Consider the following 26,682-nt stretch of genomic DNA (forward strand, 5'->3'; position numbering starts at 1 on the left):
CATGTATACACCAAAATACCTTTTGTCAACCTCATTGTCAAATTCAATATGAGGAATTCTTCCAGTTTAGCTGATATGGATTCATCCACACATAGTGAAGAAATCTTTCAGCTCCTCCGGAAAAGGAATAAAAGCCTTTGTGTGCTCAAGTAACCCATGTTTCTTACCCAATTTTTTTTTTTTTAAATCACACCACCACTCTTATTTCCACTGCTAATTAGTCATATTTAGCACTAATGGCAGGGTGCTGACATCCTTGAGAAACTGGCTTAATGATGCCCAACCTGAGAGGTTTGTTTTTGTGTGTTTTTCCAAAGGAGTCACAGATTATCATGGTTTTTAAAGTTATGTGCCTTTTGTACCAAGAAAAGAAACTCATCAATTTGAAGCAGAATTTAGACATATAATAAATACTAATCATCAATATGACTGGAATAATGAATAAAAAGGTGACTAATGAGTTCTAATTTGGGAAGGAAGGTCACATTATTCTGAATAATATGGTAAAAGTAGTCAATATTATTACTTCTTCAGAAATACAGTAACATGTAAGAGATTACACTCAAAGTAACTGTCAACCCTATTTGGCAGCTTGATGTCATGACATCTGGATATTGGACTGTGCATACTTTAAGAAAGTGTGCACAGACTAAGGCTTGCGAGCAGCAAATGGCTCTTTAATGTGTCTCCTCTGGCTGCTTGCAGCACGTGATATTAAAACATTGATTTAATTATCAGCCAATCTAAGTTATTAGAGAGAGAAAAACTAAATATTTCCCGTCATACTGTTTAATTACAAAAATATAGTACTATAATAAACGAAACAATGAATTCACAGTACTGTGGCTTTTTTGGGTAACGCTGATGGCTAATTTGGCTCCCGAACCACTGAGGTTTGAATATGACTGTTTTAATAGGAAACAAACATTCTCTGAAGCAACATTTGTAGCTTGTCTCAATGGAACTCTAAGCAGAAAATGTTTTTATTAGACTAAGTTTAAAATTACAAGCCAAATTATACCAGCATATCACTCTGGATAAAGTAGAACTTCAGAGTTACGAACACCTTGGAAATGGAGGTTGTTCATAACTCTGAAATGTCCGTAACTCTGAACAAAATGTATGGTTCTTTCAAAAGTTTACAACTGAACATTGACTTAATACAGCTTTGAAACTTTACTATGCAGAAGAAAAATGCTGCTTTCCTTTTTCTTTTTTTTTAGTAGTTTACGTTTAACACAGTACTGTACTCTATTTGCTTTTTTGTATGTCTGTGTCTCTACTGCTGGCTGATTGCATACTTCCGGTTCCAAGTGAGGTGTGTGGTTGATTGGTCAGTTTGTAACCGAGGTTCTACTGTACTTTCTCTCTCTCTCCTGTGTCAGTTAGCTATTGGCTTCAAACCATCTCACAACACACACACACACACACAATCTTCTCTGTAGCTGTCCTCCATGCTTCCCCACTTCCCTTCCTTCCCTCTTCTCTCATCTTATCTGGCTTACTCCGCTTCCTTCTACTGCCCTTCTCCCTTCCTTGCTCTCTATTTAGCTAATTCTTAACAAAACCCCACAGAATTTTTTTTTAAAAAAAAATCAAGGCAATTGCATGAGATTTGCAAACAATCACTGTGTTCCCTCTGTATGTTACAACCTTTCCTCTACCCTGAGTCAATCTTGTCTATTTAGATTGTAAGCTCTTCGATGCAGGAACTTATTATTCTATATTTATACACTGCCTAACAAAATGGTTCTTGGCTGGCCCCTGGACACTACAATACAAATAAACTATAGCAATATTTACTCCGTGTAAGCAAGGGGCACAAAGTTTGCCCAGGGAAAGTCTAGGTTTGGGGCGGGGGATTCGCTAACCCATTAAAAATGTGAATGTACTTTGTAATATAGAAGAGTTGGATCTATAAAACCTTCACCACAGAGCAGCCTCTCTCACGATGGCATCTATCCAGTGAAAATTGATGAGGTTCACTATTCATGGACGACTTGTAAAAGCCAGAGTCCAGTGTTGTATATTTGATGTCATCTATTCAGTGATTCCTCATTTGCTTAGAGCAGCAAACATGACCCCACAAGCAAATATAAACAGGATATCCCTAGTTATGTTTAAAATACATTTCCAAAATATGACATCTTATTCCCAATTTAAGTTCCTTGTGCCAACCCTCCTCCCTTTTTAAATTAAGAAAGAATGCTAGGACAAAAAGGAAATCCCACTTTAGCAAAAGAAAATATACTTCCCTGTAATTAAAACTCAGTAAATGCAGAAGTTTTAGAGACACAAAAAACCCCAAAAAACTCCCTATGAGAGCTGGAACTGTATTAGCTTTTTTAAGTCTGAAAAGTAACTGACAAGGAACATGATATTCTGGGTATACACTAGGGTCTTATGATGAGTGACTCCTCCAAAAGTTCTAACTTTTTGAATTCTAGGCAGTTGTTGAATCTCACATCTGTGTCTAGAAACCCAGGAGTGGGAATCTCTAGGGATTACTTCCAGAAAAATACAGTTGCAGTTTGTTTTTAGCAGCTATCATCTCCCTTTTATCTTTTACACCAAATATATAATTGCATGTGCAGTGAAATTATTTTTTAAAACAAAATGAATGTTCATAGAGTATTTACATACAGAGTTTATGTGTAATATGTATTTCAAGATGAAAGTTAATATATATTCTGATTTTACTCTTACAAGAGAGCATTAGATTTCATTCAAATTGATTTTGTGATAAGGAACTTCATGTAAACAAATTCTATCTTACCAGCAGGGCTATTTTATATGGACCTTGGGGCAGGGACCATCTTTTTGTTCTGTGTTTGTACAGCACCTAGCACTGTGGGGTCCTAGTCTATGAGTAGTGCCCTGAGGCACACTATAATAAAAGATTATTACAATATAGTGATAATCTAAGTGTTTCTAAAAGATAACAAAACTCCAATTCAAAAAGCAAAGAAAGCTTTAGTTTTGTAGGGACTGGCCACAAGCACAATGAGAGTAACATTTTGTAGAACACCACAGCTGGGCTACACTTCAGGATTCAACAGTATTTCTGTCCCAAATCACAAACTAATTACCGTGGACAGAATTATATGCATCCCCAAATTGGGTGGAAGGATCATGCAGAGAAAAAATAAGTAACTGTCATCCAAAACTTATTCTCCATCAACATGATGGCGATGTCTCCATACACATAATGTCTCCATCAACATGAAGAATTCAGTTGCTTCAGTGAATGAGAGCTTGAAGCTGAGGGTTCAGGTATCAGACTAACAGAGGTCAAAGCACAATCCATCTATTATTCAATCACATACATTAAACCACTAAAAATATGGAAGGCTTAGCATTAATACCCCATGCCATGCTGGAGAGACATTTAACTTCTGCTTTGTCTCTGTCTGCTTTGTCACTAGGATACTGTCATTCTGCTAAAAAGCAGAATCTCCAGATGCTATAGGAGCCACACTGATGAGCACAAGCACGTTCTACCCAGCAGATTACAACCAGGAAGTGGGGCAATGATTGTGGGAGAGGAAAGGCAGGGGAAATGTAGCAGAAATGAATACTCCAGCTTTGTTCAGGAATGGGGAGGATCTCCATTCCCAGGGAGAGGAAGGCTAGTAATGGGCAGGACAAACAAAACAATGTTTTCTTTACCTAAGAGGTGGATCTCAGTTACCAACACTTTCGATTGCACTGCATTTTCAAGCTGATAATGAAGATCAAATACTGTTGACATTTTTGTCAATAGCAAGGACATAAACAGCTAAGATCACAGCCATATAACACCACACATCATGAATTTATTGATTCTCCTTTGAATAAAAGGAACAAAGCTCATTAGTAAATTGCTTTTACTGAAAAACTGCAGGCAGGCAGTGCTCAAATTATAAATCTGAGGCAGTCTGAAGTTTCTCTTTCAAAATATAGGCTACAGAGCAAGTACAGTCAGCTTTAAGGTAGGTCAAAATTTGGGCATACATAGGCTGACAACATCTGCTTTAAATCAATGACTAAAAAGAATCTCCAAGGATTTGAGTTGATGGAAAAAGTAGATAATAAAGTATATACAGGGTGCATATATGCAAGCTCACTAATTATGTCTTTTCTAGTTATACAATTTGTCTCATTTTCCCAGTGGGTTTGAGCTGGTTAAATTTTTCTGCTGTTCCTGGAAAGGAGTCTACGACATATTATGCCTAACAGCAAACCAACTCCTCTAAGGTCTCAAACTGTAAACTCATGATGACTGATCTGATTTTGCTCAGCCTCCGATTCTTCTTTAGCTGTCCAGAAGAATCTCTGAAAGAATTACTACTGAGATTACTTCAACAGTAATCTCATTTTTCCTCTATGAATGTATAACTTTGCAACAAAATGTTGAAGTAGGGTCATATTGCACAGAAGATGGAATCTGTTAGCATCAAACTATTTACCCACAACTACACCCTGGTGGTCCTAAAGAGAAAGGTTGCTTTATCAGGGTGCAGAGGACAGTTTCTGCTCTGACCTCCAGAATATTTAATAGTAAGAAAGAAAGCTGCAGAATTCAAGAGTTCAATGTGCTGAAAAGGTGTAGTTTCAAACTGTAGAACGACTGAAAATTAAGCGAGTTTAGGGACTGGCATTTTCACAGCCCCACTAAGGTCAAATTACCCAGTACATTTTAGGTTTCTGCTCCACAACAATTTTTTTTAATACTTGTCAGGGTGTTAATTACATACAATGATCTGTTTTAAGTAATAACATGATGGACTGTGCTTTCATCAGTCAATACACAGACCTTGGCTCTGGATAGTCAAAGTACAGCAGAGTACCAGAAGGGGGGTGTTTATAGGCCAACAAATGCACAAAATGAAGTATTACTAAATGGATCTATAAAACAATACTAAGACTTTAAAATGTTTATTAAATATTAATCTACCAAAGAAGATTATTCCAGTGTAGTTTGTTTATTTGATACAACTAGAGACTGAAAAGTTCTAAAATTGAGTGAGGATACAAACAAAAATGCCACTTTTTGAACCTCTTGGGGTTGAACTAGCTGATGGATTTGTACTCTGGAGAGGGAACCAAGGGCTTATCTACATGAATTGCTCCAGAGGCACAACTGCAACGTATATATATAGCCAAGAGGCAGTAGCTAGGTCGACCAAAGAATTCTTCCGAATTAGCGCTGTCTACACCAGATCAGGTTGGCTTAACTACATCCCTCAGGGGTGTGGATTTTCCACACTCCGGAGCACATAGCTGGGTCAACTAAGCATTTTAGCATACACAAGACCCAATATTCAGCCATTCCACCTCAACGAGTATTCCAATAGATCCTATAAATTAAACTTTGGGATAAAAGTAATACTGCAGCAGATTCCTGGGCAGGCGGTAGACAACAAATCTCCTTACTACCCCCACCAGGAATCTGTTGCAAGTTAATGCTGAAGAGTCAGTACAACCCCTTCCTACTGTAGCCAGTGAGCAAATACCTGTGGGTTTTTGGCATCAAGCCTCTGTCTAATTCTGTAAGAAGGGAACAAGGGACCTTGCTGTCTTTCCTGATGGAAGAATTAAGAGAAAACTGCAAGGAGAAGCTTGTAGAATTTTCAGACCCACGCACAAGGTGCTCCCACATAAGGCACCAGATGGGTCTTTGTCTTTTTGACTTTCAATGACTCTTAGGCTTTTAAATGCTTACATTTCCTTTGAATATAGGACTTAGGCACTTTTGAAAATATTAACCATCTTGACCCCAATATATTCATTTGGGCACGGAGGTGTCACATTACAGTTACTAGGGATATACAGTAGAACCTCAGCATTACAAACACCTTGGGAATGGAGGTTGTTCGTAACTCTGAACAAAACATTATGTTTGTTCTTTCAAAAGGTTACAACTGAACATTGACTTAATACAGCTTTGAAACTTTACTATGCAGAAGAAAAATGCTGATTTTAACCATCTTAATTTAAATGAAACAAGCGAAGAAAGTTTCCTTACCTTGTCAAATCATTTTTTTTTTTTTTTTTTTTTTAAACTTTCCCCCTTTTTTTTAGTAGTTTACATCTAACAGTACTGGCTGTTTTTGGTCTCTGCTGCCCGATTGCATACTTCTGGTTCCAAATGAGGTGTGGGGTTGACTACTAAGTTCATAACTCTGATGTTTGTAACTCTGAGGTTCTACTGTATGTATAAAATCACAGATACCGTGCAGAATTATCATTCTCCCACCTAAAAACTCCAGTTGTGTAAACATTAAAGGAAATATGCCCTTCACCCTTATCTGTTTCCTTCGGGTTTTCAGGAAAAAAAAATTAAATCCAACACTTTCATTAGAAAAAAGTGAACACAGATGCTAGCAAAACTAGCAAAGGACAGTAAAACATTTCTGCAACATACCATACATCCTAAAAACAAAGTGATGATATCAAGAATTGTTGGCATTTAGCCAGCTTGCAGCCAATTGGCATTAATTCTTAGCCAGCAATTTGAACAATTCTAAATTATTATAAATACTGCAATAAGTAACTGTTTCAAGATTTCTGTAAGGTGCACGACATACCTCTTCTGATTCATTTGTAGGTATTTGGGAATCAGCAACCTCCTCCAATTCCTCTTCAGCTACATATTCTTCCTGTTCTTCCATCCCTTGTTGTTCATTATATGACTGTATATAATCTTCATCCTAAAACAATTATAAAAGGAAGTTACAAGGAAGGGCCACATGTGTAAAAGTTAAGAACTATACATGTATAGGTTACAGCAATTGAAAACAGGTTTCATCAAAATCCAGGCTATTACTGTGATTTTCTATTACACGTGGTAGTTAATCTAGCAGGGTTTTTAGGACAGTTGTAGTGGCTTTAATGCTGACAATATTATATTAATAACATTGTACAGCAACACAGATAACTAATATGGTGTGATCCAGCTGAGGCCACAACAAATATCCCATTAATTTCAGTGGGATGAGGATCAGGACCTTAGATTTTAAATTCTTTGGAGGTAAATCTGGAATATTTGCTTGTCTGAAGTGCCATCTGCTCCATGGCACTATATTGACAATAGCCATCTTTATTTTAAAAAGGGAAAAATAAAATATTCCATTATTCTTTAAAAAGTTATTCTACTAATTGTATACAGCTATTATTCATTTGTATGTAAGTGTTGTCTAGAAGGCCCAAACAAGGATCAAGCACCTGTTATGCTAGATGCTGTACAAACATGAATAAAAAAGAGAGCAAAAACTTTTCAGAATATGTCAGCTGATATTTTAAGCAGATTTTTTTCTTACTAAATGCATGAAGTTTAAACTGTGATTATGGAATATATTTACTTGCAATTAAAATCAGTACATGCTCTTCTGTATGCTGCTTAAAAGATATCAAATTATGCATGTGACATTTTCTGAACTAACCTCCAATCTCTTTATTCAGATTTAGACAGTTCTCAGTTACAAAAAGGATGAATGAGCAGGACATCAATCACTTTGGAATATTAGCACCTTAAAGATGTCTTTAGCAGGTCAATAATCTTTTCACCTTGGAAGGACTTTATCAGATCTTGTCTAAAGCCTGGATAAAAGCTTTTGCATTAAGTACTTCTAACAATTGGCAGTGTATCTCCACCACACAAAGCTGTTTTCTTCCTTAAGGATACAACCCTCAAGGTCATGGTTCTCAACTGCCTTCCAGCATGACAAAGGAGCATTACCTACCGCCAAACAAGCTGTCAACACAAACTTTGTCACAGCCTAGATAAAGAAACTGGCAGACAGTGATAATAGGTCTAATTTCCCCCCCTCCCTAGGGAAGTAAACAGATTTCAAATCAGTCTAAAAACCGATGCACGTGAAGCAATGTGATCTTTGGAGATACAATAGAAAGAAACTCACTGGAAATTCATCTAGAGGTTCATTGATTTCAAGGTCTAGCACTTCATCATTGTAAATTTCTTCCTCTCCCTGTTCTTCCACATATTCTATTTGGTCTTCTGTCAGCTCAGCATCATTGCCTTCATACTGTCCTTCCCCTGTGTACTCTTGAGAGTATACTTCAGGTTCATCCGATTTGTCATAAGCTATTTCGTCCTCCCCTTGGTCATATTCCGACTCATGTTCTATCGAATGATCATTAGCGTTCTCAGAGTAGTCATATGATGTAACCATGCCAGATGTAGCATTAAGACTAACTGTGACACCTTGAGAACTGCAGTGGAAGGGGGGAAAAAAGATTCAGACCAAAGTTGAAAATATACCAATTAACTACATTTGTGAGGATTTAGTACAATGGAGCAGACAAATACATGTACTCTAAATTATTGAACAAAAATATAGCTCACACATCAACTTGACTGCATGCCATAAACTCATAATGCATACTGTACCACAGCTTATCACCAGCTGCAGATTATTTGACCAGGGGAATCAAACCAACCAGATGGTCTAACAGGTTAGGCTGGCAGAAGTCCTGCATGGTAACCAAGCAGACTGGATTCAATTTTAATTCCCAGACTAACAAAAATACACAAAATGAGTTCAACTGCATCTGCTTTTTAATACCTCCAAGTAAGCTACTAAATCATTTTTATTACTATATTAATATAGACAAGAAACAAGAAATTTGAATTTAGATTGTTGTATTAATTATGGTAGATTTAAGTTTCCATTCAGAAAAAAAATACAATTTATACAGTCAAGAACGGTCTTTTAAAGGTGACCTGTGGAGGTTTAAAAAAATTATTTTATATCAGTAACAGAATTTGTGTGAACCTAAAAACAGTATTTAAGAAATTGTTTGAAAACTCAGATTCTTCTTATGAGCTAAGGCTAGAATTTAAGTTTTGATGTTTAATTTGCAACAGTTGATATCACAACCACCTACAAACAGTCAATCTCCAACTCGAGATTTGGTGAGAAAGTAGGAAAACAAGTTGATTCACAAATATGATGTTTTAAATTGTATTTACTTGAAATGCACCATTACTGATTTGATGAACATTTTGATTGAAAAATGTTTTTAGAGGGGTGTTTTACTTTTAAAAACTTTTTCCTTTACCATGTTACAATTCTACAAGTTATCTTAAAAGGGATCTACTTTTGCAAAATTTGGGACCACAAGATCTAAACAGATTTGTATGCTGTTTGTACACCAAGTTGGCCCCAGACTGGAAGGGCTTTGAGTGGAAGTTGGAGGGAAAAGCAGCAAAAGCGTTCACCCCATGGGTAACAGTAATACAGCTGCCAGAGATGGAAAAGTAATAGTTCATATAAATCAGGGCTTATGCACAGTTAAAATGCTGCAGTGGCACGCTTCAGTGAAGACACTGCATACACAGACGGGAAGGGTTCTCCCATCGGCGCAGGTATTCCACCTCCATGAGAGGCGGTAGAATTCTCCCATCAACATAACACTGCCAATACCAGGGGTTGGATCTAATTTTTCTCACCCCATGCACTCCGACCCTAATTTCCTAGTATAGACCAGGCCTCAGTTTCCCTCCCCTTGGGCAGCACTATTGCCTATTCTGGGTGCTCTCCTCTTTCCTTTCACCACCTGTGCAGTCACATAGCTATCCCCTGCTGCACAGCTAGGGTGACCAGACAGCAAGTGTGAAAAATCGGGACAGGGAGTGGGGGGTAATAGGAGCCTATATAAGAAAAAGACCCAAAAATCGGTACTGTCCCTATAAAATCGGGACATCTGGTCACCCTATGCACAGCACAAGAAGGGAAAGGTAGCAGGGGAAAGAAATAAAGGACACATAACTGGGTATCTCCTACTTAAAGGAAAATCCTGTTTCTGTTTTGATGGTTCTTTAGCTCAATTCTGCTGAGAGAACAGCATCATGTGCCCAGATTGCTAGTCTGAGGATGGAGGGAGTTTGACTCTACTCCCATAACTGCAGTAGAGAAAGCTACCTCCTTTTCCTCCCTTCCCTGCCCAATGTGGACTGCGGGTGGGAAAAAAAAAATCTTAGGACAGACACCACTTTGTCTCCTAGAGTGAGCTTTCCAAGCTGTCAGATATATTGTATTGGATCATATGACCCCTTTAGCCTGTACCCTCAAACAGCATATAGTGAGTTAGGGACACACCACCACCACAGAACATTCATGTGGCAGGGAGTGACGGTTCATCTCTAAAGCGTTGTACAAGTCTTTGTATAAGTTTCAGTACTGCATGGTGCAAGAAGGGATGCAACAATACAGTCCTCGATTCAAATTTCATGCATTTGGAGCCACCCTCCACAGACTCAGAGGATGTCAGATACCCTCTTGAAGTTAAGGGGGCATTCCAGGGGTTCTGCAGGAGTCATGGCTTACGATGGTAATGGGGGGGGGGGAGATGGAGAAACAGGACTTGTGCTGATATCAAGGATTTAAAAACAAAAACCCATTAACTGGAAGTTAAGATTGCATAGCTGAAATGTCTTATAGCTCAAACTATATGATTAAATGATGGGCTGAAAACAAATAAGCAGCAATTTCAGGTCAAGCGATAATTTTAGGGATAGTTTTACAAACCACTGCAATTATAAGATTACAATTGCTTTCTCAGCCATAAATACAGTAGAAGCATGTTTGGTTTATATAAAAAATGTCATGGATATATCCAGATACAAGGGAAAGCATTTCAAAGCAAATAATGCAGATACAACGTTATTCTGGAACATGGAAATTTTTGCCAGAATTGATTTCGATGAACAGGTTTTACTATATAGCATTACTAGTGCAATGATTACCTGAATATCTTGCATTCCTGATGCCTAATACTCCATTAAAAGTCAGTAAGAATACCTATTGTTTGCAGTGTAGTTGTAGCCGTGCTGCTCCCAGGATATTATAGAGACAAGGTGGGTGAGATAATATCTTTTATTAGACCAACTTCCGTTGGTGAAAGAGACAAGCTTCTGAGGGTATGTCTACACTACCCAGGTTACAGCGCGGCCGTGGCAATGCTGTGACGTGGGCAGTGTAGTCATGCTTTATCGTCGGGGGAAAGCTCTCCCGGCGATAAAGAACCACGCCGAATGAGGGGTGGTAGCTTTATCACTGGGAGCCGCGCTCCCGGCTATAAAGTGCTATCTATACTGGCGCTTTTCAGTGCTCAAACTTTTGTCGCTCGGGGGGGGGGGAAGGGGGAAAAAAATCACACCCCTGAATGACTAAAGTTTTAGCGCTGAAAGTGGCAGTGTAGACACAGTCTGAGTTTGCAGAGCTCTTCTTCCAGTCCAAGAAAGGTACTCAGAGTGTCAATAGCTAAATACAAGGTTGAACAGATTGCATATGGAGTTAACACATGTTGCAAGAGACCATTCAAGGTGAAGTGGACAGTTAACACCTTTGCAGTCATGGGACAAAGGAGGGCTAGTGGGTTACAGGAAACCTGCACAACACCATCAAAAAATGAGCCTGGGAGCTTAAATTCCTAACTTTTTCTAGACACTAAAAATCATGGACTCCTATTTGTCCTAGGAATGCAAAGGTATTAACTGTCCACGTCCCCTTGAATTGTCTCTTGCAGCATGGCTAACTCTTTATGTCTAACAATCTGTTTCATCTTGTATTTAGCTGTGACACTCTGAAGCCTGGTCTACACTGCAGGGTTAGGTCGATGAAAACTGCCTTGTGGCAACCTAGCTGTGGCTCTTGGCAATGTGAGTGTCTCTCTATGCCCATTTAGTAACTCCACCTCCCTGAGGGGCGTAGAACACATACCTGAAATTTTGTTCATCTTCATTGTCACTCTGTAGAAGATCATCATTCAGTTCTTCATCTGACAAGTCTGACTGATTCTAGATTATAATAAAACAAGAACAAATGTTCATGACTTTTTTTAAAAACACAGTATCTCTTTGAAATAAAAGCAAAGTAAAAGGTTCTCTAAACACTACGATAAAAGAATATTGGCAATAAGCAACATGTTGACAATAAAAACGTCTGTTCAAATTTGATTGCTTTTTGAAAGAATTCTATAATTAGCTGATGAAAGGAATGATGTAGAAGACAACATATCTAAATTTCAGTGAAGCATTTGATATAGTCTCTCATGAAAACTTACAAAATTCATTCCAATTGGCTTAGATTTCTACACTGCCACAGGGACTGAAAACTGGCTGACGGACAAACTAAAGGTAATGATCAACCAGCAATGTAATGAGTTGGGGGAGGTGTTTAGTGGAGTATCAGAAGGGTTGGTATTAAGTGCCTTCTTACAAACAACTTAATTAAATAATCTAGTAGCATGACACAGGATGGGAGTGAACATCATGTTACTGCCATTTCTTGAGGATACTAACTTGGGAGAGACAAATAAATGGAAAGGATCTAGAGAGGTTAGAAATATGGGTAAATAGGAAGGAGTTCAAAGAAGAGAAAAAAATTACTCAGGCATATGTAATTTTTGCTGCCCTTCTCTGAATTGCTTCCAGTTTGTCAGCCGTGCTATCAACTGTTCTATTTATTTAACTGTAACAATGAGTTACTAACTAAAAGAGCTAACTACACATAGCTTGGCTAAGTGACAGTATTCCCATCCTCCCAAAGTAGTAAAAAGTGGGTTTAGCTATAAGTAATGGGATGAGATTAAGAAGAAACCAATTTAGGCTTAATATCAGTGAAATAACTTCCCAAAAGATTTATTATTAGGCTGTTGAACAGTATCTCACAGAAAGTGGTGGGAGTCCTGCCGTTTGAAAAATTTAAAATAAGACTGCACAAAGCACAATAGGTACTCCTGGGGGCATTCTGTGCCAAAAAATTAAAAATTCTGCGCACATTTTAAAACTCTGCAAATATTATTTGTCAAAATAACACTACATAAGCATGCCAGTTTCAATAATTTTGGTAATTTGGTAACAATACAGACACACACAAAAATTCCCCCAGGAGTAGGGAGTTAAAGAAACCCCTATGACAACCCAGTTCCTGTTTCTCTGCCACCTTCCCCCCTCCCAGAGCCCAGCCACACACACCCCCCGAGTCCACGGATCCAGAGGGAGAAAAAGCTTGATGCTCGGTCCCAGGCTTGCACGGAGTTTTGTGCGCGCTGCCTTCTCCTTTCCTCAGGGCGTGCTGGGAACTGCAGCTGCCAGCAGCTCTCTAGCTCCCTCCCCCTCCCTCTGGCAGTATCTTCTATGTGCGAGCTGGGCTCTGCCGGGTCCAGCAGCCCCTATTGGCAGTTAACAGCACTGCAGCCCATTTCTGTGGGGGAAAGGAAATTCTGCATGCACGTTAATTTCTGCAAAATTCTGCATTGCACAGTGACGCAGAATTCCCCCAGGAGTAAGTAGGTAACTTTGAAAAGAAATCCTGTATTGCCTGTATGATGGATTAGAATTTATTCATATTTGGATTAATTTATTTGTCTAACTCCGACCATTCTGAGAGATGTTTTTTCACCAATTTATTATGGCAAGGATTTCCTATGTAGGTATTATTCCTACCATCTTAAAAAAATGTAAAATAATGGAATTAAATTTATATTTATGGTGCAAACCACTAAAAATGCACCAAAGAAAGCCAGATTTGCCAGTGGTACTTGAGGTCTGTTTAACATGAAGTTATATCATAAAATCTATCCTCCAGCTGTGAGTAAAAATGTTCAGAAAACAATTTCTCTTTTTAATTTTGTTTACTTAGTATTTAACAGAGTAGCCTCCTCTTTTTCTATTTTCTCTTCCTATTTTCTGAGGAGAAGCCCCACTCTCTCCAGCAGACAGAGTAAGCCTGCTGAAGCAAGTAAAACCTGTTTTTGGCACACCACAGGAAGTTTTGTTTTGGGAATGGGTCTCTCTCTCTCTCTCCAGGAGTCTGTGATGCAGGAGGGAGGACCCCTAGACGTCCCGTACTCCTCGCAGCCCTTCTTATTGGGATCTGACCTTTCAGCACCATCTGTCCCCCAATAACTGACATTAGGGATTTTCCTACTGTGGGAAGGACAAAGCCATTGCCTAGTAGCTGCCCCATGCACAGAAAGAAGTGGAAGTGGCTATGAGCCTTGGCTGCTGCCTGCCTTCCCCGTGCATCCCTAATAGAGAAGAGCTGCAGTTCACTGGTTGTAGAAGCTGCACTGGTATCTCAGACTGGAAGGAATCAAGAAGGATAGGACTGTTGGAATGGGTCTCAGGGCTTGTCTATACTTACGGCTAAACCAGCACTACTGCAATAGCAGAGCGCTTTCCCGTCAATGTCTGTATTCCACCTCTCTGAGAGGCAGAAGGTACGTTGGCGGGACAGTGTCTCTCGTCGATACAGAGCGGTGTGGGAGTTATGGCCAATTCACTTATGTAACTTACGTAACTGAAGTCGACGTAACTTAGGTCGACTTACAGCTTTAGTGTAGGCCAGGCCTCAGGAAGGGAAGAGAAGAATGTTGGGTAGCATCAGGGAAGTGTTGTTTTTGCACTGCTTAAGTGACAGAATAAGCCAAGCAGAAACTAGTGTTGAGAACTACCTCTCTGGACTGGTGAGTAGAACTGGGTGGAGAACAGTAACTCCGTTTCACAAAGGATTGGTTGGAACAAAACCAAAACATTTAGAAATTCTCTGCAAAAGGGAATGAAGCCCTGGGGCAATCTGCAAGGCAGGGTGCCCCAGAGTCACAGACACTGAAAGCACTGGGGTCAAGAGGAACTTAGTCAAAACTGAACAATCTCTGCGAAACGTTTCAATTTTTTTTCCCCACTAAAAGTTGGTGTTGGAATTTCTCCAACCACCTTTACTGTTTAGATGATCTAGGTGATATTAATATATGTATAAGTTTAAAAGGTCTGCTATTGTTTGTGCCGTCTTTCGCAGTGGACTGCAAGAATTATTTTGGGGGTCTTTTAGATTTCGGTATTTAAGTTGATTTTACCCATATAAATAGGAGATCCTTGATCATTTATAAATGGTCATATAACATGACATCATGAGTTGAGAGTAAAATATAGGTTCACATTTAAAATTGTAATGAATTATTGGGCATACATTAAACATGTTTATTTCTTACCTTTTTACCAGTAAGCAAATCCTCTCCAAGCAAATCATCTTCAAGTTCACTGGAAAATATAAGCGAATATTAAGAGTACCCATATCACACACATGAAGAAAAATATATTTTTTTCTGGAATAATTATTCAATACAGTAATTTCAATATTGGTCAGAGGAGAATTGTTACTGAATCCACAATGCTTTTTATTTGATAAAATATATAGCACATTAATATGACGACTCAGGAAAGAGGTTTACATTATGCAAGGGATAGGCACTGAACTTCTATCTTAAGGAAGGGTGGATGTTTTCAAGATGTTGGAGTCTTTTATAAGCCATCCTTCCCAAGATAGCCAAATCATAGTACTCAAATCCAATTCCCTACATGTGGAGATCTTCATGCCTTTCATCTCTGTAATTCTACTTGATTAAGCCACTAAAGAGGTACAAAGAAGCTAAATTCCTGGTAGTCGATTAGACCCAGTATGAACAGCTGAAGAGTGAGAAGAACTTACATTTGGAGGGTAAGAAATCCTGGGGAAAAAGACTCCTCCCCTTTGAAAAGATTTGTTCAAAGCTGGGAGAGTGTTTGAATGCTTTTGAGGGATAGCTCAGTGGTTTGAGCATTGGCCTGCTAAACGCAGGGTTGTGAGTTCAATCCTTGAGGGGGCCATTTAGGGATCTGGGGCAAAAATCTGCCTGGAGATTGGTCCTGCTTTAAGTAGGGGGTTGGACTAGATGACCTCCTGAGGTCCCTTCCAACCCTGATATTCTATGATCTATAAGAGTCTACACTAAAATGTAGCTCCCACTGATGTAAGTCGCCCTCTACACTGACTTTACGCCACCTTCATGAGAGGAGTAGTGCTTAGGTCAATGTAGTTAGGTTGACACAATGTCTGTGTAGACATTGCGTTGCTTATGTTGCCTGTTGCTGCCTGACAGCTGTCAGCACCCCGGGCGGCGGGGCTCCGACTGTCAGCAACCCGCAATGCCCCATGCTGACGGTTGAATCAATGGACACACCCCTGGTGAGAGCGCGCACTGCCGACAGAAGGAGCATAGTGTGGACATGAAAAAACGATTTAATTACTGCAGTGGCTGTAAGCTGAGGTAACTTAAGTTGACTTAATTTTGTAGCGCAGACTTGCCCATAACCTCTCTCCCATAACTAAGTTCTGGGTTGCCCCCAAAGAACCACTTTTACGGGTGAGAAACTTTAGGGCCCTTGCTAGATCTGCCCAGATCTTTCCGGTGGCATAAAGAACAAGGGAGAGAGAGAGTAACATGTAGATCCCAAAACACAACAATAGGCAGGAACTGAAGTTCCCATTCTGTAAGTGTCAATATTAGGATCTCCAAGCCCTGATTCTGAAGGTTTGCACAAAGGATTCAGAATACGTCTTAGTGTTAAGGAATAAGAATCTATCCTTAGATGTATGGCAAGCAGAGCTTGAAGAGACAACGGATTTTTACTGATTTCCTTTGTGGGAAAAGGTAACAGCCCATAAATTACAGTAAAGTAAGTTTGGGATATATAAACAGGGAGGTAACTAAGGATGTTCAACGACCAAAGTAGAACATTCATCTTAATATTTAATCAAGCCCATAGTGAAATGGTTAAGCACTTGCCATTTTTCCAATTTATTTGCCAGTAAGTCTAGCTGCAGATCCAAATTACGCATGCTAGATCTGAGAGTTGGTTGGGAATATGGAATAGGTATTTCAACACAGCTGAAGCCCAATGAAAATTCCAGGACTAATGCTGGTACCAAAAGCAGCCCTTAGAAAAGGATAAGATATGTTTTGCTGAGTTAGTTTTACTGCCTGACAATGTTCAAAAAATATTCTTAAATGTCAAAAGATGAGGAAGAGGAGATTTCAGTTCAGCAATAAATAGGAAGGGATTATCAGCACACAACATTCATTTATGCTTACTGTTCTCAAACTTCATCCCATGAATACCTGTATATTAAACTGATTGCTAAAGGTTCAGTAGCAATATCAAACAAGAGTGGGTATAGTAGACACCTGTCCCAGTAAAGTGACCAGACATTAGGCCCCTTTATGCACAGAGGAAGAGACCTCTGTAAAGGAAATGGATCCAGTAGAATTTAAATCCAAACCCCATCAAGTAGGCAAGTGTTACAAAAAGGCACTGTTAAAATTCTAATGGGAAACAATTTTCCAGAACTGTGTCTTGTTTTGCATTCTGGATTGCTCCCTATATCTCTTCCGAAGTAACAGAGGTCCTCCAGCTCCTGGTTACCATGCTCCAATATCCAAGGAAGGGTAAGGTGATCTAAGAATTCAAAAGGGCTTCACGGTGGGGGGATGGGGTTAGGCCAAGTAGCGACCCAAAAAGGTGGAAGCCATGGGGGTAGACTATGGGAGATGATCAAAACTACCAGAGGTGACGCGTAGGGGGGTTAGGGCTACCAACTTTCTAATTGCACAAAACTGAATACCTCCGCCCTGAGGCCCTGCTCCTGCCCCTTCTGAGGCCCCACCCCCCCACTCACTCCATCTCCCCTCCCTCTGTTGCTCGCTCTCCCCCACCCTCACTCACTTTCACCAGGCTCGGGCAGGGGGTTGGGGTGCAGGAGCGGGGTGAGAGCTCCGGCTGGGGGTGCGGGCTTTGGAGTGGTGGTGGGGGGACTGACAGCACAAGGCCCACCACCACTGGGGGAGGGATGGGGGACAGGAATGCACAACCCCGTCCTGAGCTTCAGCCTCTGACAGCTGAAGCCAAAGAAGTCAGGGAGGAATCCGCAACTGCCGTGACCTCCATGGCTAAATCATATCCTTAATCTTAAAATAATAAGCACCTGGTAGTAACTACAATAAAAAAAAAAAGTCCAATTTGTATGAACAAAGCAGATCACAGCTGTACTGTTCAATTAATGGTGGCAAGTTACTGCTTCATATAATTAAAATATAAAGTGAAGTAAAATAAATTCATGAAGCACAATGAAGAGGCTATCTACATTTAAAGAAATGGATTAGCTCTCCTCAAAACCTGAACCTTCATATGCCTTAACTCCTTACTAAAAAAAATTAGTGTTTCCCCATTTCTTTCAAAACAAAAAACAAACCAAAAAAAGCTTCATTATAAGTGGAGTTTTACCATAACAAGAGGCTCATGGCAAACAGTGCCCTCATTTTCATCACAACAATAGCAGCACAGTTGTGGGGTGGGATAGGAAGGAGTACTGGCCAATGTCTAGAAGGTCACCTAGTCACTCTCAGTGGAAGTCAACTGTAGTGAAAATAAATCAGATCTTCTCACTATCTACTAAAAGCAAAAGGCAGCAAAATGGGGAACCTTTGATTCCTACTCGCCTTTTCTCTCACAAGGCTGTGACAACTCCCTCCTTCCTCTGCTGAGCAATAGCAGAAGGGAAGACAATTACTCTGGAAGGCAACTAAAAGTTAGTAGGTGATAACTGCTGCACTTCTAGGGCATTAGCTCAAAGGAAACTGCTTAGCCTGGTCTACACTACAAAGTTAGGTCAACATAAGCTGCCTTGCGTCAACCTAGTTGTGCATGTGTCTACACTTAAATGTCTATCACCAATGTAATCTCTCCATTACACTGACATAGTAACACCACCTCCCGTTCATGGAGCAGCTGCAAACAGTGGAGGGCTGTTTCTGGGCCTGAGAAATGAACGCTGACCGGTGGAATTGCGTCATAATGCACACGTGGGGTGACAAACTGCAGAACTTTTGCATGCGCAAGCCCACATTCTTGGATTTGTGTGCCAAGTCTTGCCCCAGACCTCCAGCACAGGGACACAAAAATGAGAGCTGCTTTGTCAGTACAGAAGTGAGTGGCGACCACACTGTGGAAACTTATAACGACTGATTGGCTGTTAATTGTCTCCTCTATGCAGAATTGTGAATCTTAGCAATGTGCAGGATATAATAGATGGATTTGCAGAAGTGGGGTTTCTGAACTGCTGTGGAGTGGTAGACAGCACACTTCCCTATTTTGGTACCAGACCACCTTGCCACAGAGTACATCAACAGAAAGGGCTATTTTTCTATGGTTATGCAAGTGCTGGTGGATCGTCTGCGATACTTTACCAAGCTCAATGTTGCCTGGTCAGGGAAGGTGCATAATGCTTGCATCTTTAAGAACCCAGGACAGTTCAGAAAACTACCAGCAGGGACCTTCTTTCCTGAACAGCCAATTACTTTGGCGATGTTGAACTGCCAGTAGTGTTTTTGGGGGACCCAGCCTACCCCTCACTCCCCTGGCTCAAGAAGCTGTACACCAGCCACCTCAATAGCACCAAAGAAAGATTCAGCTACTGTCTCAACAGGTGAAGAATGACAGTTGAATGTGCTTTTGGTAGGCTGAAGGGGGCCGGCGCTGTTTACTCACAAGACTGGATCTCAGACAGAAAATTATCCCAATTGTTATAGCTGCCTGCTGTGTCCTGCATAATATCTGTGAAGCAAAGGTGAAGAGTTGCCGCCGGGGCGGAGTGCAGAAGAGGTCTGTCTGTTGAGTTTGAACAGCCAGACACAAGGGCCATCAGAAGAGCTCAACGTGGAGCTCTATGGCTCAGGGAGGCTTTGAAAGAGCACTTCAACAGAGAGCCACAATAATGGGTTGTGGTGTACTGTGCTCTATCTGGCCCTGCAGTTTGGGGGCCTGTTACAAATTATGTGGTGCTTGCTGCACATCTATCAATACAACACTGACAATGCGCCTATTAATTTTATGGTGCTTGCTGTTTATGATTTAGGCTGTTTGCCACTGATCCTATGAGTTGTCACAGTGTACAATACTAGCTGTGTGGGTGCTTTCACTACTTTCAGGCATTCTGCAACATATGCTGGGAACTAATAATGATGAATTATTTTCCGAACAATTCAGTTTTATTTACTAAAGAAAACACCTACAAAAAATTCTTTTCAAGTTAAAAGCAAATACATTAAAACCTTAATAAATTTATGGAACAGAACTTAAGGAACAGTCATTTCAATTTTAGCTACACATGCATCAAGCGTGGCACTCACAGGTCACTGTATGTATATTGTCCTTAATGTCCGCCAGTGTGGAGCGGTAGGGATAGGGAGATGGCCCTGGTGCCATGTGGAATGTTGGCGGAGGGAGGTGCTATATTGGAGTTCTCCATGGACTGCACAGGAAGGTGAGCCTGAGATTGTTGAAACTGTAGGTCTGCAAGAGTCTGCAGCATCCGTGTTTTCTCCTGGAGAAGTCCCACTACTTCTTGGTGTATCTCCCTCTCCTTTTCCTGCTGGGACTCTTGAGCTTTTCTTCTGTTCACTCTTTCCCTCTCCACACAATCTGCAGTATTCATCTTCCAGGCCCTCTGTTCACTGTCTGATGCAGCACTGACTCGCAGAACATGTCATCCCAAGTCCTCTTCCTTTTCCTCCTTATCTGGCTCAGGTGTTCTTTGGATGTGGAGGGGGAATCCCCCAACAGCAGCAGCCACAGATAAAACACACAGAGGTACTTCATCATTATAGTCACAAATGGAAAGCAAAAGATAAGATTTGGAACTACCTTCCCTTGCTCCCCTAAATTTTTAAACAAGACATCCTTATTGACAGTTCTGCTTCAGAGTACTTGTGCTCGGCAGCTGTGGTGAGTATGGCCTGTCAGGGATATGAGAAACAAGGAGGGAGTTGCTCGGTTGCATGAAATTGAGCATAGGCAATGGCATTGAATAGTGGCAGCATTTTCCATAGGTGGTGGTGATTTTAGCTGATATCTCACTCGTGAGGGTAACAAAACCAGAGAGCACAGCTGCTGCAGGCATCCTGAAGCCACCCAGGCTCGTATGCTGCTAGTCTTTTTACTGCATTGGTGCCTTCTGAAGACATTGTTGATTGGCGTGGGAAAGTGTCCTACCGCAGAGGAAGAAATAAGGCACCCTCTAGAAACCTTTGGGAGAGGATTGCTGTGTACCTCCATGGAAGTTTCATCGAGATCTCTCAGAACGATTCAAAGGACATCCTCCTGAGAGATAAACTGTTCCTCATGCCCCCCACCCCTGGCCTAACTCTACAGGGACACAAAAAGCAGAAAAAAGCTCTAGCTCTTTGTTGTATCACTACCTCTTCTCGTACAACTAGATTAATGAAAAGTCGATAGCTGTGTCCTAAGTTGGGGGTGCCATCACTGTGATGGGAAACAAATTCACACATTTAACCAACGTTCCTTCTTCTGCATCAGGCTTGCCTATGCTCAACTGGACTGCAGTGGAGTCTCAAACAGGTCCTGGCTTGTGGCACAGCTGGACCTTCCAGTCGCATGTCCCGGTCCTCTTCCTCCTCCACTTTCTCCCTATTCATGTCAGGAGCCTGTGACTTGGACTCTTCAGAGGTATCCACGGTGGCGTGTGGGGTGGTGGTGGGGTCTCCCCCCAAGTATTGCATGTAACTCTTTGTAAAAGTGGCAGGTCATGACTCGGCATTGAATCAACTGTTGGCCTACCTGTCCTTCTCATGTGCCTGCTGCAGTTTCTTCACTTCCATACAGGACTGTTGCTGATCTCCATCAGACCCCTTCTCCTGCACCTCCAGTGCAATCTGCTCATAGATGTCCATGTTTCTACTGCTAGTCCATAGCTATGTTTCACAGCCTCTTCTCCCCACAGACCCAGGAGATCCAATATCTCCTGTGTACTCCAGTCTGGAACGTGGAGCCAGCTGGGCAGTTTCACACAACAGTGGAAAGTTAGTAGGTGTGCTTGCCAAGATGGACAATCGGGAAAAGGCATTTCAAAATTTGCAGGGTTTTAAAGGGATGGGGTGTGTGGCTTCTGGTCACCATAACCCGTGGCCTTGGAGTTAACAATTGTGACCAGAGTGGTCAGTGTTGGGCATTGTGGGACAGCTGCTGGAGGACTGTTAGGGTTGACATAGGCAATTCGGTGTCTACACTCGTGCTACGTCGACCCCAATACATTGACCATGGCTCAGCGCTGCTTAGGGAGGTGGTGTTACCATGTCAGTGTAATGGAGAGATTACACTAGTGGTAGACATTTAAGTGTAGACACATGCACAACTAGGTTGATGCAAGGCAGTCTCCTGAACCTCAGCTGGAGATAATTTTCAAATAAAGAGAGAGCTATAAGAAAGGGGAGCAGAGGCCCCAAATTATCTCTCCCTTCATCTCTACTCATGACATCAACCACACCTGAAAGACAAGGAAATTAACACTGAACTGTGGGGGAAGAGACTACTAGAGCCTGTGGTGAGAGAAACTTTGGCTTTTAGTTTACTTAGTTGCATTTTACCTTTTATTTCATTGTAACCAATTCCGACTTTTTATGCCTTATTACTTGTAATCACTTAAAATCTTTTTTTTTTTTGTAGTTAATAAACTCATTTTATTGTTTTATCTAAACGTGTGTGTGTTTGGATTGAAGTGTCTGGGAAACTCCATTTGAGATGAGGTTTGTGCATATCTATTAATGAAATGACGGACTTTATATGAGCTTGTACTGTCCAGGAGGGTGCTGGGCAGTACAAGATGCACATTTCTGGGGGAAAGTCTGGGACTGGGTGTTTGCTGGTGTTGCCTGGAGTATAATTCATGGGTGGCTGGCTGTAACACTCATACAGTATTGCTGGGAGTGATTTACATGCTGGAGGCTGTGTTGGGGCAGATCAGGAGTTGTTGCTCTCACAGTGAATCAGTGTAAAAGGTACACCAGGTGAGAGAATTGGGGGAACACAGCTGTTCAACAGTCCAGACCAGAGGTGGGCAAACTACGGCCTGCGGGCCATATCCGGCCCGCGGGACCATTCTCCCCAGCCCCTGAGCTCCTGGGAGCAGGGGGAGTGGATGGTGTGGGGGTTTGGAGGGGGCTGTCAGGGAACGGGGGGGTTGGATGGGACAGGAGTCCCGGGGGGCCATCAGGGGCGAGAAGCGGTGGGGGAATCGGGGACCAGGCCACGCCTGCCTGTTTGGGGAGGCACAGCCTCCCCTAACCAGCCCTCCATACAATTTCTGAAACCTGATGCGGCCCTCAGGCCAAAAAGTTTGCCCGCCCCTGGTCCAGACTGTATCCTGGGGAATGTCACAGCAAGTTCATGGAATTTTCAATACAGGCACAAAAATTTGGGGATAGAGAAGACTATGGGGTGGAGAAAGTTGTATGATGGGAACCTGACCCTACAGTCCCAGTCACCCCTGCATGACTTGTTTCTGCCCCACCATGCATTGCCAAAACATCCCAAAAGACATTATGCTGGACAGTAGAGTTTTGTACACTGCGATGCCTACCCATAGTGCATCGCACTGTGCATCAAAACAAGCAGTTCTGGTGACTATGCACAGCGCTGATGCAAGGAGCCAAGAATGCATGCACACAAGCGATATACTAACTTTAACAGCTTTATGCCGACGTAACTTGCGGCAGCAAAAGTTTGTAGCCTAGACATGTCCTTAGAGTGGATAAAAATTGTACTGTAAACAGAGTGAAAGATCAGACAAAAGCATTAAATCAATTAGGGACTTTGATTAGACTCTACATCGGTTTCACTATACTAAATGTCTGAACAACTCACCATGCTACTAGCATGGAAGAGAAAGTGTAAACCTTTTTGGCAAGTAGCTTGACAAGTGTAGTTGGATCATAGGACTCAATACAAAAGAACATAGCTTTGTTTCCCAACTAATGGTATGTCTACACTGGCAAGTTTCTGCGCCACAAGTTATACCACTTTTATTAAAGCACTGGAATTAAACCGTTCTTGTGTGTCCACACTGTGCTCCTTGTGACGCTGGAGCACATCCACATTAGCAGCTCTTGCAACAGCAAAGACAGCAGTGCATTGTGGTAGCTATCCCACTGTACAACTGGCTGCAGGGTGCTTTGGGAAGGGTTTGCAATGCCTCATGGGGCAGGCACAGCATCATACGATGCAGGTTTCCCAATCCCATTGTTCCATGGGCATCCTACTACATTGCCAGCTGCTTTTCAACTGAAGTGGGGAGGGGTGAAGGAGAGTGAAAGACAGGGAGTGTGTGTGTGTATGGAGGGCGGGGAGAGAGACAGTGTGTTTTGGGTGACAGAGTGTGTCAGCATGCTGTCTTGTAAGTTCAGACAGCGGCAGGAAGCAACCAGTCCTGAGGCAGGGGGAGGGGGAAACCCTGACATCAGCCCCTGCCTCCTTCCATGGGCTCTCTGCAGAGCAATCTCTCTCTCTCTCTCACACACAGACACATGCCTCCGTGTTCAACAGCACAAGCATTCCACATTAATGGTTTGCTTTGTGTCCCGGAGCAAAGCAGCACAGCACATGATGGCTGTCAGAAAAGGTGCTTTGAATGGGGAGTGGTGCATGTCTCCAGGGCAGACGAGTTCAAAACAATGAACAGCGTGGTCACTTGAGACATTATGGGACAGCTCCGGAGGCCAATTACAGCACAGAAAGCAATCAAGTGTCTACACTGGCAATAGAGCACTGGAGCCTCTGCGCAAATAGCCTTAAGAGTCTCCTCAAGGTGATTTTTTTGCAGCACTGCAACTGAGGGGTTTCTGTGCACAAAGTGGCTTGACAGTGTGTACACGTCTGCAGTTTGAGCGCAAAAAGCTGCTTTACTGCACAGAAACTTGCCCGTGTAGACAAGCCCTAAGTTTGGTTACACTTTCAAATCTTTTCAATAGATTTATATTTTTCAACAGAAAATCTAAAAGAAATCCACCCCATCCTTCCCCCCCTCCGCCAAAAAAAAAAGAATGACTCAGATTAAAGACATAATTTTTTTTAAAAAAAGGTAGCCAAAGATCAGAAGTTTTAACAGAAGTTATCAGTTGTTTATGGCATATGCCACCAAAGACTGGCTAAAATAGCTTTAAATATTCAGCGATTGAGAAGGTAAGTGTAGTCAGAAAGCTGACTGACATGCCTTCAGACTGTAAGCTTGTCAAGGCAGGTATATATGTTTGGCAACATTTAGCATCCGCTGACAGACACATAGCTGCCAACAGCTTCATTAGTATCTGAATTTGCACTGTTTTAAGAATTAGAATACAAAATGGCACTCCAAGAAACTAAAACAATGTAATTCAATGTCTAAACATGAAAAAATGTTAACTACCTGTCCCAGTCATCGTCTCCAGTTCTTCTTCTCCAAGACCTTTCTGCACCAGGTTTATCAAACTGATCAAAGTCATCATCTGTAAAGTAGAAGACTACATTAGATAGTTCTTACTGGAATATAAAAGAAGCGCAGAAGTTTTCTAATCCTGAAGCAATGACTTGTTCTCTTTAGGAATTACTGTCCTACCCCTTTTTGGTTTTACAATTTTTCTCTAGTATTTAATTCAAAAAGTTAAGATGTAGTTTGGTCTTAGTTAGTAAGGAAGTAGTAATAGTAAGATGTAGAGGTCTTATTGCTAATGAAGGTCAGACTGCAATGTGGGGAAATCAAACATAGGAAAGGATGTCAGCACATTGGTTGAAAAGTGAAACCAAATTTCAGATGGTAAAAAATATTTAAACGCTAGCTTAAAAAGCCAAGTTGTGCTGACTGGTTACACTGCTCTACAGCCAAAATGCTTCTGAAATAAATGTAGTCAAACTTTACTAATTCTGGGTCACTGAGAACAAAAATGATGCTTAAAATTGTTGACTGGCTCTAGTTTTCAAGATATGCTATTGGGTCAGTATATACGACCCTTGACTTGGCAACGGCGGAGGATAAGTGAGTTATAAAGGGAAGGGATCTCAATTTAAACCAGAAATGACTAAAATACATCTTTGACTGGATCTATGAATAAATCTATGACTGGGTTTGGACAGTACTTGCTTTTTAGGCAAAACAATGAATGATGCAATCTGAAGCTGGTATTGCATCATACATGATATGAATTGCATCATGTTATTCCTAGAAGTCATGGATGATGCAATCATAACGAAGCTTACGTCACTCTGCTGAACAAATTGCCCTATATCAGCTCTAGAAATCATACAGTGTCGTGCTCTCTTATTTGTCAGTGTTTGATTTTGCAAAGGGACACATTTCTGTTTAGCCAAAGTGAGCAGAGATGCCTCATACTTGTGTGAACAGTGCAGATAACTTCTGCTATGTTTGTGGTGAAGTGACTTTTGCATCACAAAAGCGCAGTATAACCACTATGGTTAAGAAAGCCTATCACCTTTATTTTGTCTGCAAAATTGGAGATCAGGACACGAGGTGGGCCCCACACATATGCTGCAACACTTGTGCAACAAATCTTCGCCAGTGGTTGAACAGGGAAAGGAAATCTATGCCTTTTGCAGTGCCAATGATTTGGAGAGAGCCAACAGATCACACCAACAATTTTTACTTCTGCATGGTGCCTCCAGTTGGGAAAGGTGTGTCAAAGAAGAAAAAGTGGACTGTGCATTATCCAAACATTCCATCAGCTATATGCCCAGTATCCCACGGAGAAGGACTGCCGGTTCCTGATGCACCAGAATCATTCTCACTTGAGTCAGACGAGGAAGAGGAAGAGGATGAAGATGAAACTTCTGGTCCTGAACCATCAATGTCACAGGACCCACATTTTCTCCCATCCTCCTCCTCTGAACCACACCTCATAACACAAGGTGAACTGAATGACCTTGTCAGGGATTTGGAACTACCCAAGAGTAAGGCAGAGCTGTTGGGCTCCAGACTACAGCAGTGGAATCTCCTGGCAGGTGATGTTAGGGTTTCC

At 41.4% G+C, this 26,682-nt stretch overlaps 1 protein-coding gene across 1 annotated transcript in view; it reads right to left on the reverse strand.

The window, feature by feature from the left end:
* RBM33 (RNA binding motif protein 33) overlaps nucleotides 1-26,682 on the reverse strand; it is a 146,422-nt gene that overhangs the window by 108,156 nt on the left and 11,584 nt on the right. The window contains exons 2-6 of the mRNA XM_065397927.1: nucleotides 25,080-25,158; nucleotides 15,001-15,049; nucleotides 11,727-11,803; nucleotides 7,902-8,214; nucleotides 6,570-6,692 (exon numbers count right to left, since the gene is read on the reverse strand). Coding sequence (XP_065253999.1) covers nucleotides 6,570-6,692; nucleotides 7,902-8,214; nucleotides 11,727-11,803; nucleotides 15,001-15,049; nucleotides 25,080-25,158 — 641 coding nt within the window. The remainder of the gene's footprint in view (nucleotides 1-6,569; nucleotides 6,693-7,901; nucleotides 8,215-11,726; nucleotides 11,804-15,000; nucleotides 15,050-25,079; nucleotides 25,159-26,682) is intronic.

Source organism: Emys orbicularis, chromosome 2 (genome assembly GCF_028017835.1).
Source record: "Emys orbicularis isolate rEmyOrb1 chromosome 2, rEmyOrb1.hap1, whole genome shotgun sequence".
In the NCBI taxonomy this organism is placed as follows: Eukaryota; Metazoa; Chordata; order Testudines; family Emydidae; genus Emys; species Emys orbicularis.